At 32.9% G+C, this 14,898-nt stretch overlaps 1 protein-coding gene across 1 annotated transcript in view; it reads left to right on the top strand.

The window, feature by feature from the left end:
• Positions 1 to 14,898, top strand: part of NEGR1 (neuronal growth regulator 1) — a 919,240-nt gene that overhangs the window by 699,335 nt on the left and 205,007 nt on the right. The window contains exon 6 of the mRNA XM_049772064.1: positions 3,821 to 3,972. Coding sequence (XP_049628021.1) covers positions 3,821 to 3,972 — 152 coding nt within the window. The remainder of the gene's footprint in view (positions 1 to 3,820; positions 3,973 to 14,898) is intronic.

Raw genomic sequence — 14,898 nt, 5'->3', positions numbered from 1 at the left:
GTTTGGTTTTTGTTTGTTTGTTTCTTTTATTTCTTTGTTTTTGGCATAGATGCAGGAAATATTGGGGGAATTAGAAAGGAAATTCCCTTAGCCTAAGAGCTACAGGGTGTCTCCACCCATAAAGCATACTATCATAAGACTGACTACAGGGTTCCATACATGTTGGTTGTCTTTATTTATGGTCCCACAAAAATTCTGCTCTGTTGTAATTGTCGAAGTCAGTCTTCTGTAATTAGAGATCTGGTGTTTGCACAGATTCTAGAATGGAGCAATTTCTGATTTTGTCTCACTGGTAGATATTGAGGTAGGTCAATCTGCCCTTACAACCAGTTGTTGCTTTTTCCTTATCATTAATCATATGAGACTACCCTGGAGCAAATTGGGGCAGAGCAGTATAAGGGCCTCCTCTGGGGGGAGTTTGATTTCTGGTGATGGTGCAGGAAACTGTGCCAGTTCTAAGATTGTTCTAAGGTTGGGATCTGGGGTTCCAGGAAGGATGGTCAATGTCTGATCAATTGAGGCCTAAGAAATTTTACATTTTTAAGAGTCTTTAATGAGTCAACTAATCCAATTAGATACTGTCCAATATAATTAATTCCCAATAACATAGTCTAAAACTCCTCCTAAAATCATAAATATTTTTCAGGACTTATTTAAATAAAACCATCAATTTTTCAGGATTCCTTCAATAAAATCACAGAGGTACATTCTCCTGAGATATATACCATGTCAAATATCACTTTCAAAGCTGGCTTTACAAATACTGCCCTAGTCAACATCAGAAGCTTGGTTCTTAAATGATGTTTGAGAAGTTAGGACTTCTAAAATGCTCAATTGAATAAAAGTCATTTTGGGCTTTTGAGTGTATTAAACTCTTCTACAGCAGTCTCAGAGTAGTAGCTATCACTAGAGGAAAGCAATCTCCCCAAGGAAGATACTTCTTGCTTTTATTGTCCCATAATGGCCTGCCAGGCTGATTGGAATAGCAGCAGTTGGAGTACTATTGTACCACTCAGGCAAGAAAAAGCATCGAATTACTGGCCAGAGGCCAAAATTGCTCCTACATATAGAAAGCATGAATATAATGCATGATTTAGTAACATCTGTGGCCTTCCTTAAGACACATTTAAAGGTAGGGTATTGGAAACCAACTCAAAAACACACACACACGTAACATAAACAAACAATACCATGAAGTAACTGAATATGCTTCCTTAAGACTTTCTCTCTAGAGCCTAAGCCAATGCAGATTCTATTGTCTTTTCAGATTTTTAGCAGAAAAATGAATCTTCGTTTCAGTAGTTAGAACACATCTGGGATTTAGTAATCTTGTGAGCAGCTGAGTGTGTTCATAGTATATAAAACACGAATAGATGATTTATTGCTAAAGTCCTCAGAATGATTAAAATATATCATGTATGCATATATATAAATGTACTATTAAAAAACAATGTAATTTTTGTAATTCAAAAATGTACATTTCTAAAATAATTTAACATAAATATTGATACTCTTCTTTATGAAATGGAGGAATAAACATTGCAATACAGTTGATATTTTATTACCTATTTTTTAAGTCAGATTTAAGATCACAGGCTTGTTACTCACTTTAGTTTTTAATATTTACCCAACTCTGTGACTTGTTAATTTGATTAAAGTTTGAGTTTTGTATTTTGAGTCAAACCTATCTACTATGTGAAATATAAGTAATTCCCAGTGCAATCAAGCCTGTTTTTTTACTCTAATACACATATATAACTACAGTATATTTTAACTAAATTCAGAAGCCAGTCAAATGCAAAGGAGTTCAACTTAACTCTTAAATGAGTGTCACTAAAACTTGCAAACTTTAAAGATAAAAAACTAATTTGGCATTTTGAGCTATGATCTTACATATTATATATTGTGATTAAAACTTTTGTTTTTCATAAGCTTTATTTAGATAGGGATAGGTGATAACAGGCACCTTCATTATAGCAGAATTTATATTCAGAGAGAATTTCTTAAAGAGAGTTACCAGTTCCTCAGTTATGGGGATCTCAGTTATCCTGCTATAATATTATTCATTATATATTTTAATAATTTTTATTGTGACCATAAGTGAATAACATCTTTCACATTAGTGAAAGATTTAAGGTACATAGTGACAATGAATCAAGGCCATTTCCACCACGTTTGTCCTACCTCCACCCCCTTTTCCCAGCATGTGTCCCCTATCTCCTTTCTTTTATATATTGAATATCACAAGTAAATATATGTAGTATTCAAAATAACTTAAAGTATATACATATATTTTGCCTTTTTATGAATTTAAATCATTTGAGTTGAAAAAGTTGAAAAGACTAGGGTGCTAAAGTATAATGTATGAATGTGGTTTTCAGCTTTATAAATTCCACAACAATTTAGAAAGGAATATGCCAATAAAAAGATAGATTTATTGAATGAATGTCAGATATGTAGACATAGAACTTCAGTAACTAAATGAGTAAAGAAAAATGTGACTGGCAACACCAAAAATTTGGTGAAAGGAGATTTAAAATTATGACCATCAGATATATGCTCAGGAGAGGAGTGAGGCAGAAGTGAATATGGAGAACAGTAAATATATTTCAACCCCATTTTGTTGTAAGACCCAACAAAATGAGATTGAATAGTTAAGATGCAATCAGTTAAAATAAATACCCTATATTAGGCCCAGAGAGTTTAAAATATTTTCTCAGGCACATACTTAAATTTCAGAAAATGAGACACAGCTTTAAATGCTATCCTAACTACTGTAATGCAGTTTTTTTTTCTAGATTTAACATTTAACTCATTTATGTAAGTTGTATTGGAATCAGTACAGAAATGTTGATCCTGAACTCAACCATCCTATCACTTCTGTAGGTTAAATTTCATGGGAGTTATCCAATAATATAATCTGAAAAGATCTAAGAAATTCCAATCAAATTGCTTAGAAACTACCAATTCAGTTTGTGAGGTTAGAACAATAATACCATTCCTTGTTCGTAGTTGACCAGGTTCTATTCCCATCATCCAGATAATTTCTGGAGACTTTCAAGAGTGATTTCTGAGCACAGAGCCTAGAGTAAGACCAAAGCATCACATCAGATGTGATCCAAAACCAAAACTTATCATCATTATTGTCATTTCATCATCATCAGAAACCCTCAGTTTGCATTTTCAGTAGACTCTCATTTCTAAACTTCATTTATTCTTTCTTACCATTGAGAGAGGAGATGCTATCATGTGGCTAATTTTTGAACACTTAAAGCAATACATGAATGAGTAGGACATGTGGATATTTAAGCTTAGTCTTTTTTTATATATATATCACAAACAACCTTGTAGAAGAGTGTACTGCAGTCACATAAGTCACATAAGAAAAGATACTAGCACATTTATCACACAATACATTAACACCAGCATACTCAAAAATTTGTTATTAACATGCTCATTCAAACTCATTTTATCCCTGAGTGTGTATATCTCTGAATTTCTTCTGATTTGCTGATTGGCTCTTTCAAGCTCCTGTTCTCTCTTGAAAAGGAATCTCTCTCTCTCTCTCTCTCTCTCTCTCTCTCTCTCTCTCTCTCTCTCTCTCTCTCTCTCTCTCTTCTCTCTCTCTCTCTCTCACCCTTCTCTCCACTTAGAGCTTTCTAACTAAATTTCTTTCAATAAAAACTACCTTGCTTCCCTCTAAGTTATCCCCCCAAACCAAAAAACAACTCTATAGGTTTTCATGACATCTTCATTAAGATAAAAATAAAAAAGATATATACACAATACATATTCACCTAGAGGTCATTTTGTCTTCTAGGCTCTTCAATGGCCAACAAGGAATTATTATTCAAAATTATAGCACAAGATCCATTCTCACCGTAACCAACGTGACACAGGAGCACTTCGGCAACTATACTTGTGTGGCTGCCAACAAGCTAGGCACAACCAATGCAAGCCTGTCTCTCAACCGTAAGTAATACTGTTTTGCCAGAATATTCCCAGGGTACTCGGCTCTTGTCCATCTCTAGAGATAAAACCTAAGAATAAAGTTGTTTGTTTAGAAATAAGACTATATGACATGTTCCATATGCAAAAGAAATTTACCTCAAAATAATAAAGTATTTAAAAATTTATGTTTTCTGTAAAAGTCTAAATGTGTGTGTGCCTTTATAACTTGCTGTTGACAAAAAAATAAAGTCAAAATAATTTAAAAACCTAGTACCATCGAACTAATGACAACTTGATTGGAAAGACTGTTTTAGAAAATGTGTTTTATGATCTTGAAGTCTAGATGCAATTGTTTTGAATTTTTTTGATGATTTTCTTTTTAAACATTCATCTTTTAGTAGCTAGAATTTTCCATGTAATATATCAAATGAAAGAGCAAATAAATTATTGTTGAATAATGTTTCTTTATGTCAATTATATTTTCATTCAAAACAATTGAGTTAAGGTTTTTCTAAAATTAAACACTATATTTAAAATATTTATTAGTTCCTAAAATTGTGAATTAAAAAATCAAAACAAACAATAGGATTATTTCAGGAAGAAAAGCTTTTGATAATTTTGCTTACAGTTCATCTTAGTGCACTCTAGAAGTGGTGTAGATAAGACATAGTTATAAAAATAAAAAGTTACACTTATAGGTGACTAAAGAGAAAGCACAGTGAGTAAGGTACTTGTCTTCCATATGCCTGCCCTGAATTTGATTCTTTGAAACCCATATGATCCTTCAAGCCCCATCAGGAGTTGAGCCAGAATTACAGCCAGAAATAAAGCCTGAAAATAGCTGGGTGTGACCCATAAAGCAAATACAAAAATTTCTGATTTTTAAGGATAATATTTCTGAAATATTTAAAGAATACAAAAGAAAATGCAATCTTTACAGTTGCAAAGTAATTAATTCATCCTCATATTTAGTAATATATTGTAGAACCCTGAAATATATATATTCTTGTTATTTTTTTTGTTTGTTTTGGGGTCACACCCTGCAGTGCTCAGGGGTTACTTCTGGCTCTGGCTTTGTGCTCATAAATTGCTCCTGGCAGGCTCAGAGGACCATATAGGATGCCAGGAATCAAACCCAAGTCCATCCCGGGTGAGCTACATGCAAGGAAAATGCCCTACCACTGTGCTATCACTCTAGCCCCTATTTTTGTTATCTTTTGAAATAATCTAACAAGTTAAATCTCACAAGTTATCATATAGATGACTATTTTAATTTTATAGAAATTGATATGAATTATTAAATATCACTACTACTTAAAGTGATCAAATAAATTTAGTGATTATAAAATTTGATTATCAAAACTAAATTACAGATAAAGGTGTAATATGTACTTAATGATAAATCACTTTAAAAAGAAGTTATTTTACATAAATTCTATGTGTTATTTGACATAATATCATAGATTATTTCAACTGAATAATATGACACATTTACCTCATTCTAAAAGAATAATATTATATGCCATACAATAACCAATATATAAATACATAAGCTTTTACCATGATTAGTGTAATCATTAATAATACAAATTATTAAAAAATCTTATAGAGGAGTGTGGATTTTAATTTAATGTAGCTATTGATGTTTCATTGGTATGTGATGAATATTTTAAGTGAATTAAATATTCAAGAACCTGAAAAAATAAATGGATTAAATAGACAAAGTAAAGAAAAATGTAATACTTAATAGCACATTAACTTTTGCTCTTCAAATATCTAAATCACATGCTTATTTTCAAATTGAAACATGAATGGCTACAATAAATTAATAAAAAATCACGTAGATCATTGTGTATTTATTCTGCCAGTTTTATTACAATCTTCGGGAAAACTATACAACTGTAGAAAATTCTAAACCTGTTTGCTCAGCCTGAACTTTTTTCTACTAATACCTTATATAAAGAGGATATATAAATGCTACTATAATTTAATCATTTATTATTGACTACATAGTATGTAAAATTTGGGGGGGTTGGGCCACACCCAGCGATGCTCAGGGGTTACTCCTGGCTGTCTGCTCAGAAATAGCTCCTGGCAGGCATGGGGGACCATATGGGACACCGGGATTCGAACCAACCACCTTTGGTCCTGGATCGGCTGCTTGCAAGGCAAACACCGCTGTGCTATCTCTCCAGGCCCGTAGATCTTATCTATACTATAAAACAATTATGGGAGAATAAAGAAATATCTTACACTAAATTTCTTGTGTAAAATCATTTGCCGTTTTTCTGATACTAAAAATTTATATTTATATATTAATTATTCTTATGTATATGTTTGTATCTATCAATATTTAATTATTTGAGAAGATAGAATTAACATGTCTCTCAAATCAGTAAATGTAGCTCTGTTTTCAAATATTAGGCATTATATATTTGGAAGGTAACTGAATTATTCAACACTGAAGAATTGATAAAGAGACTGAGTTGGCTTTACATAATGTATGTTTGAAATCTCTAGGTATACATGACAGCATTTTTTATAATTAAAAGTAACACTCTTGTAAGTTTACAAATGGTTACATTTTATTCTAATATTTATGATAATTTTATATTAGTATCATTGTTTCAAATTTAAATTTTAACTCTCCTACAAATGAGGAAATTAAGATAAATATTAAAGTTATGGCCTAAGTAAAATGGACAAAGCAAAAAAATTAAATTCTAAATTGTGGCTTCAGAGTTTAAATTTAACTGTTTCATTTCACCTTCCCTCCCGATGAACATAAGATTATCAATGAATTTAGAGGTAATTAAATCCATTTATAATGTACTTTCTTAAAGACAAGCATCAACATATAGCATATTTAGTCTTCTTGTGTGTTTTAATAGATATTTTTGATAATTTTGGATAATGTTTGAATATTATTATTTAGTACACAAAAGTATTTAAAATATATATTAGCTTTGAACAGCATATTATCAAATTTATTTTTATATGAGATGAAAGTGGTAATTGTTTAGTTGCAAATGTACACAAAACTGAGATTCAGAAAAAAACAGAAAACTCTTTTGTGGGATTTGGAATGTTACAGTTCATTATAAGTGCTCATAATATGGAAACTATATATAGGAAAAGACAATATTCATAATATCTTTAAATGGAGAGAGCAGCATGTCCCTTGTTAAGAACTCCTGTCACATTACAAAATAGAAGATATGGGCCTCCATTAGAGAAGGGAATGTCTTCCACTGTAGACTGATCTGTCTAAAAGCCATTCCTAAGCTAGTCTACTACCAATATATGACTTAATAAAGACACAGTACAGCAAATAAAGTGCTTGCCTTGCATATGGAAAACCTGGATTCAGTCTGGATACACCCCAGATGTATACCCAAGACCACCAGTAGTGATCTCTGAGTGTAGAGCCAGGAGTAATCCATGAATACCCAAACACTACTAGGTAGATACCAAAAACAGCAACCAGTCCATTACTAGAAATTAACCCTTTATTACAGTAGAGTATGAAATGCCAACTTTTCCATCTTATCTAGGAGAAAGGAATTAAAATTTAAAGTCTCTTCCATCTATGCATGTTATAATATTTGGAACATTATGAATGAGAAAGGCTTAATGCTTTTCTTATTTGCATATCTGAATAGTTAATATTCTCAAATAAGGTAATCAGAAATATGGGTTATTAACATAATGTCTATCTATGCATAGCAAACATTCAAAATGGGTTTTATTATTATTATTATTATATTATTATTTGGTTTTGGGGACATACCCGGCAGCACTCAGATTACTCCTGGCTCTCTGCTCAGAAATCACTCCTGGCAGGCATGGGTGACCATATGGGATGCTAGGATTCGAACCCTCGTCCTTCTGCATGCAAGGCAAACACCTTATCTCCATGTTATCTCTCAGCCCCTCAAAATGGGTGGTTTAAACAGAGCATTTAGTTCCTGAATCGCCTTTCCAATCATAATTATTAATATTAAACCCTGAGTCTATAAAAATTAATTCTCAATGTGAAGTATCTGAAAAGAAATGGAACAATTATATTGTGTGAATATGTATATCTATGTATATGTAATATGTGTGATATGTTACATATCCACATAGAGTTAAACTGAGTTTTATTGGGCAAATGCTGGATTGCTACATAAAACATATATAACTTTGAGTAAGATACTTAAGTACCAAAAGCATAGTTAATTCATTTATTAAAAGAGGATAAAAACAATTCCCATACACAGTTTATAATAAAATAGAACACTGAATAAAAAATATCCTTACCATTCAGCCAAAGCAATGCATGCATTCAATAAATGAGACCTTACTGTTCTGTACAATGTCCTAAAGCACTAAGTTTAATTCATTTTAAAAAACATATGTAGATAATTGACCTCACTTGATTATTGGATTTACTGATGGTGTAGATCAGATTGGAAAACATCAGTTCTTCTAGTTATAGAGGCCCATGAGGTCCTATAGACCGGCTATGGTACATAATGACACAAACACAGGTGCTTATTGGATTCCAGACCAATACATGTACTGGATGACCAATGGATGACATTATGAACATTAGCAAAAAAAAAGTCTCTCCATGCCTATAAAAATCATAAACTTTCCCTGACAAATTGGAATAAACTATAAGAAAATAAAATATGTCCCAACTTCAGCCTAGCATTTAGCTTCATCCTTTATTTCGGTACATGTCCTATACCTAATGGCAATAATTTCAAATTAATAATGATGTTTTCAAAATTTCAGACATCTACCAGATTCAAAACATAAAGGATAAGTTGTTCCATTTTGAGGCTCAGAATATTTACTCAATAAGTATCATTTTTTTTCAAGTGAAAGTTTGTTGAATATTTATGATCTATGTCAGTGTTCTTGATGTGAGAGAAAATAGATAATGTAATAGTCACCTTCTCAAGATACTCTTGGATGACTGCATAAAGATGACATAAGGCAGAAAGACAAACTGGAAACTGAATTCAACATAATCAAAGATACAATAGTGGGGCAGGGAAGATTTTAATTCAGTATCAAGGGTCAAGAAATGTCTGCAAGGGGAGGACAGAGCAATAGCACAGCTGACAGAGCATATGTTTTTCATGCAGCTGACCTAAGTTCAATTTTTGGCATCCATTATGATTCCCCAAGCCTGCCAGAAGGAATTTCTGAACTCAGAGCCAGAAGTAACCTCTGAGCATTGCTGGGTGTGTCCCCAAATGCAAAATATTAATAATAATAATTTTAAAAAGAAATGTCTGCCATCTAAAATAGGTAATATCTATAGAAATATACACTGACACACAATTTAAAATATTGTTTCAGCCATCACTGTCTTATTTTCAGAGGCATAAATTTGCATAGAAGTCACTGATAATCACAAGCAAAATATTTAGTGGAATTCATAAAAGAATAATCAATTAATTTGGATGACTCAGCACATGTTCTAGAGATTACCCTTGAACTCAGAATGTAATTGAGTTAGTAGTAAGTATGAAAATGTTAATGAGAAAAGTAGGAAGAAAGAGATATACAATATTGGTGAGAGGTAATACACTGGTATAAAACAGCTAATGAAAAAATATTCTAATATAACACCGATAATCTGGTACACTGGAAGACATAGAACTACAATATTGTTGGGGAAGGTTTAGAAATAATATTGGGACAAGTTGATAAAATGAGGACAAAAATACTGAAATTTATTTAACTTTAATTTGGGGGTTTTGGAGAACCATCAACGTATTTAATAAAATAGTGATATCAGTGATTGTTTCCAGAGAGAATTCTTATGAAGTGTTAAGCAATAAACCCAGAAGAGAGACTTTTAATAATAAATAAAATAATTCAGTTGTTGAAAAAAATTGTTAGAAGTAATGAATGAGTTGGAAGCTAAAAGATAAGATCTTGTTTCTAAATCAGGAAAGAATGGAAAAGAATTTATAGAAATGTAGATAACTCATAACCTTAGTAAGGTGACATTAACAATATGAATTAACAATATGATTTGGAGAGGTGATGAATTAAAGAATATAAACTGATGAGACTCATATTTACTTCTTTAGATTCTATGTTGAATAGACATGTATCTATAAAGGTCAAAATGTAAATTATTAGAAATTAATCAGAAATGGAGATAATAGGGGCTGGAGAGATAGCACAGCAGCGGTAGAACATTTGCCTTGTATGTGTCTGCCCTGTAAGGGACCCGTTTCAATTTCCAGCATCCCATATGGTCCCCCAGCCTGCCTGGGGCAATTTCTGAGTGTAAAACCAGTAGTAATCTTGAGCACCACTGGGTGTGGCCCAACAACAAATCAATAGATTAACAAATAAAGCTTAAAAAAATGGAGATAGTAATCTCAATGATGAGATAAATAAGATTTCTCACTAAACCAATAAAGGAAGTACTGGTAGATCTTTACAAAAATTATTCAATCCCTTCAAAAAATGAGAAAAAAAGATGAACAGAAATTTCCTAAAAGAATATATACAAATAGCCAAAAAGCACATAAGAAAATACTACAAGTCACTAGTCATCAGGAGATGAAAATGAGAACAATGAAATAACATCTCACTCCACAAAGATTGGCACATCCAAAAGAACAAGAGCAACTAGTGCTGTTATGGATGCAGAGAAAAAGGAATTCTCACGCTGGTGATGGAAATGTCTACTGGTTCATTCTTTATAAAAAGCAATCCATGGACAATCCTAAAAATAAATAAATAAACAAAATAAATAAAATCAAGCTACTATATGACCCAGTAATACTGCTTCTATTATTTATACCCTAGTAATTCAAAACCAAAATGCAAAAACACCTTCTGTGCTCCTATTGTAGCACTTTTCACAATAGTCAGAATCTTGGAACAACCCAAGTGTCAGAGAATATATGAGTGGATAAAGCAACTATGGTATATGTACACAATGTTATACAACTCAGCTATTTAGGAAATTAAGTAATAAAATTTTCTTATATATGGATAGACATAGAGAGTATTGTCCTGAGAGAATAGAGTCAGAGGAAGAAGGACATATTCAAAATGATTGTACTCATTTGTGATATATTAAAACACACACTGGCATACACAAAAACTATATTAATAGTATCCAACAATATAAATGAGGGTCAGGAAGACTGATAGAAGGTCAAAAGCTTTCTATAAAGAGTAGGGGTTTGAGGGGTTGCAATTGGGGAAGAGAAGAGTACATTATGACAATAATAGTTGAAAATATTCACTCTGGACCTGAAGTGGGTGGTGAAAGAAGGTAAAGTGATAGGCATGATAGATATTCTTTCAGTAACCGTATTGCATACCATAGTTCATAATAGGAAGAAAGAATGAAGAAAAATACCATAGAGAAAAACAGCGAGGGGAAGGTGGCTGGTAGAGAGAAACTGTTTACAATGTATTAATGGGAAAATGCACTGCTGAAGGGATCGATGTGTTGGAACATTGTATGACTGAAACTCAATCATTAGCAACTTTATCTGTTGGGAAAAAAAGAGAAATATATAGGAGCTACAGAAATTGTACTTTCTTTGCATGCAGTTGACCCAGGATTGATCCCTAGAATCCCATATGATGTACTGCTATGAGTCATTCCTTGGTGTAGAGCCAGGAGTAATCCCTGAGCATCACCAGATATGGCCTAAAGCCAAAACAAGCAAAAGTAAATAAACAAAATTCAAAACACACCTCAAAAAAGGAAGAGTGAACAGATGAGCAATCATTCAAATCCAGTTAGAATAAGCATGTGTAATAACATGACAAAATAAAAATCTTGGAAACTCATGTGAGTTGAGTGTAATTGAAGATGCCAAAGAAAGATCAGTCTAGTGCAAGCCATTGGAGGAGAACTATTCAACACAAAAGAGGATCAGCAGTATCCAGAACCAAGTCAGATGAGAAATAGTTTGCAAACAAAATGCTTTTAAAACTAGTAGTTTTTGGTAATCTCTGCCAAAGAGTTTCTATAGAACACTTCAGATAGAATCCACATCACTTTGCATTGAAGTAAATACATAGGAAAGCAGAGCAATCAACAGTAAACTACTTATATACTAGGTTAAGGGAGAAATAACAGAAATAAGTGATCTATTTGTATACCTTAACAGCTGGGCTTATTTGGGCTTTCTTTCTGATGAATATGCCTATTGGCCATGTGTAGCTAAACAGTTTCTTAAGTTCATAATATGCAAAGTGTCTTCAACTTTGTGTGTCTAAGTTTTGATAAATGACATCTGCCATGCGACTTGCTTTCTGAAAGCTGTGTTGATTTTAATTTGCCTCTTTTCTCAAATTACTCTTAAATCTCAGAGCAATTTTTAAAAAGGTATTTAATTTAATAGTAAATTACATTAAACACTTGTCTTCTTTGACCAAGAGGGTTTATATTGTGATTGTAAAACCAACTATAAATAGAGATACTGGATGTTTTAGCAATGGAATAACTTCAGGTGAAGAATACATACATTACCAGTAAAAAGAAAATAAAGTTTATGGTGAAAAAGCTATTGGACAGCTAGTATATAATAAACCTTTCATCCAGTAGTATGTTTTTAAACTTTATTTTTTAAATTTTTATTGAATTAACATTGCATAATAAAATTGGATAAAGCTCAGGTGTACATATTATAACTTTATGTCTGTATATACTGTGTATTTATTTATATATAATTATGATAAAATATAATTTTCCTTTACCATACAATTAATAATGTTCACCAGTTTTTATTAATTGAATTTGCACTTTTAAAACTGTGTGTGAATGTCTGTGTGTGAGAAAAAGAAAGAGAGATTAGCTTTCAGATTTTTGGAGGTCAGACTTAGGGAGTAAGTAACCTAACAAAATTAAAAATGCTAACTATTCATAGTAAAACTACTTATTAAGTAAAATACTTTAGATTTAAAATTATTTAAACTTTATTATTATTTTCAAATATTTTTATTTTTGGCCGATTTAACTTGAGTAACAGAAAGAAATTATTTTAAAAATCTTCTCCTTAAAGAATGTAAATTGAACAGTCCCATTCTGCCATCTATAGGTCCAATCTATCAAATGTATCATTGGATCAGTAATTTTATAATCAATGAAAGTAATTCCTATGAATAACATCTAACGCAGGGGTGGTAAACAAGTTCGACACAAAGAGCCAACATTTTAAACTGTGAGAGTCAGAGAGCCACACCACGCAGTGACCTGCCAAAACAGACAAACACTCACACAAAAGCATGTAATTTTAACAATAATCTATTAAACACATATTGCATTTTGCCATTTTAAGTGAGGGTCAAAATCCTGCAGTGATGGTGAGGGTGTGCCGCATGCGTCCTCCACACTAAGAACTAACGGCCAGATGTGACACCCGGGCCCCCCGCTGGCTGGCCCGTGCAGTTGTTTCCCAGGGATGGGAGACGGGACTCCGCGCTCGGAGATCTCTCCTCAGAGGTCCCTCCTCAAAAGCAGCAGAACAAAATCCAAACTTGGCAAAGAGCCTAAGGATACAAAATAATGATGAGGCAAAGAGCCGCATTCATTTTTTCCGGGAGCCGCATGCATGCATGTTCACCATCCCTGATCTAATGCATAAGCTTTATTTTTCACTTTAACAAAGATATATATATATTCATTTTTAGAAGTATATATTAAAAGATTCCCTTTTTGGAGGTGCCTTCTCTAGCGGTGCTAAGGAATCTCTCTTAGACTATGCTCAGGGGACATTTGCAAGGCAAGAGTATTAGCCCCTATCCTATCTCCTGACTCCTCCACCCGAAAAGAACAAAGACAAATAATTCAGAAATAAGTAAATAAAAATTAGAAACAGGAAATTTTAGTTATAAAAGCAAGTTCATAAAATTTGTGTTTAATACAACTTGGTTTTGAAAATTATATAAAATATTGGGGAGATTTAATTTTAATATTAAAAGCCTGCTTATAGTTTCAAATAGAAACAATAATGGTAACTCAATGTGTAAATGCCAAACCTCTTTTAATATGTTCTGCAAATTGCAATGTGAATTTTTTTTGCTAGAATGTAAGTCTTAAAGAGGCTATTAAAACTTCTCTTCTCTTGTGCATTTATGTACCCTTATTAAAAATTTTATATCAGAAATATTACATGTGAAGAAGCTGGAGCAATAACATTACAGGTAGGGCAAATTTGCCTTGCACATGGCCGACCGAGTTCAAACCCCAGCACCCCACATGGTCCCCCGAGCCTACCAGGAGTGAGTTCTGAACTCAGAGCCAGAAACCCCTAAGCGCCACCAGTGTGGACCCAAAACAAAAACAAACAAACAAAAAAGGAAAGGAAAAGAAAGGGAAAAGAAATATTACATGTGAAACTTTCTGTTTGTTTGTTTTTGGGCCACACCCAGTGATGCTCAGGGGTTACTCCTGGCTATATGCACAGAAAACGCTCCTGGCTTGGCGGACCATATGGGTCGCCGGGGGAATCGAACCACCATCCATCCTGGGTCAGTTGCGTGCAAGGCTAACAACCTACTGCTGCGTCACTGCTCTGGCCATTACATGTGAAACTTAAAAAAAAATTTTTTTTTTTCCCCTCTGGACTGAAGAAATAGTGCCTCCAGGAGAGCACTTTCTTTGTTCCCAGCCAACCTGAGTTCAATCCCTGGCACCACACATGGTCCCTCAAGCCCTGTCAGGACTGATTCCTGAGCACAGAGTTAGGAGGTATGAATTAGAAATAAATACAAAATAAACTTATTTTTCCTGTTACGTAGAGCTAATAGAAGTTCTGATTTTAAATCTGTCATGAAATCAGAACTATTTAAGAGAGATAACCTCTTATGTTTAAAAATATTTCCACCCAGTACTTTTAATGTGATAAACAGATTGTATTTGAGATTAAAAAATAAATTCAGGATCAGGGAGAAAGCTCAAAGGGC

Source organism: Suncus etruscus, chromosome 4 (assembly GCF_024139225.1).
Source record: "Suncus etruscus isolate mSunEtr1 chromosome 4, mSunEtr1.pri.cur, whole genome shotgun sequence".
NCBI lineage: Eukaryota > Metazoa > Chordata > Mammalia > Eulipotyphla > Soricidae > Suncus > Suncus etruscus.
Note: the sequence above shows the minus strand (reverse complement) of the source record. Positions and strands in the feature narration are given on the sequence as shown.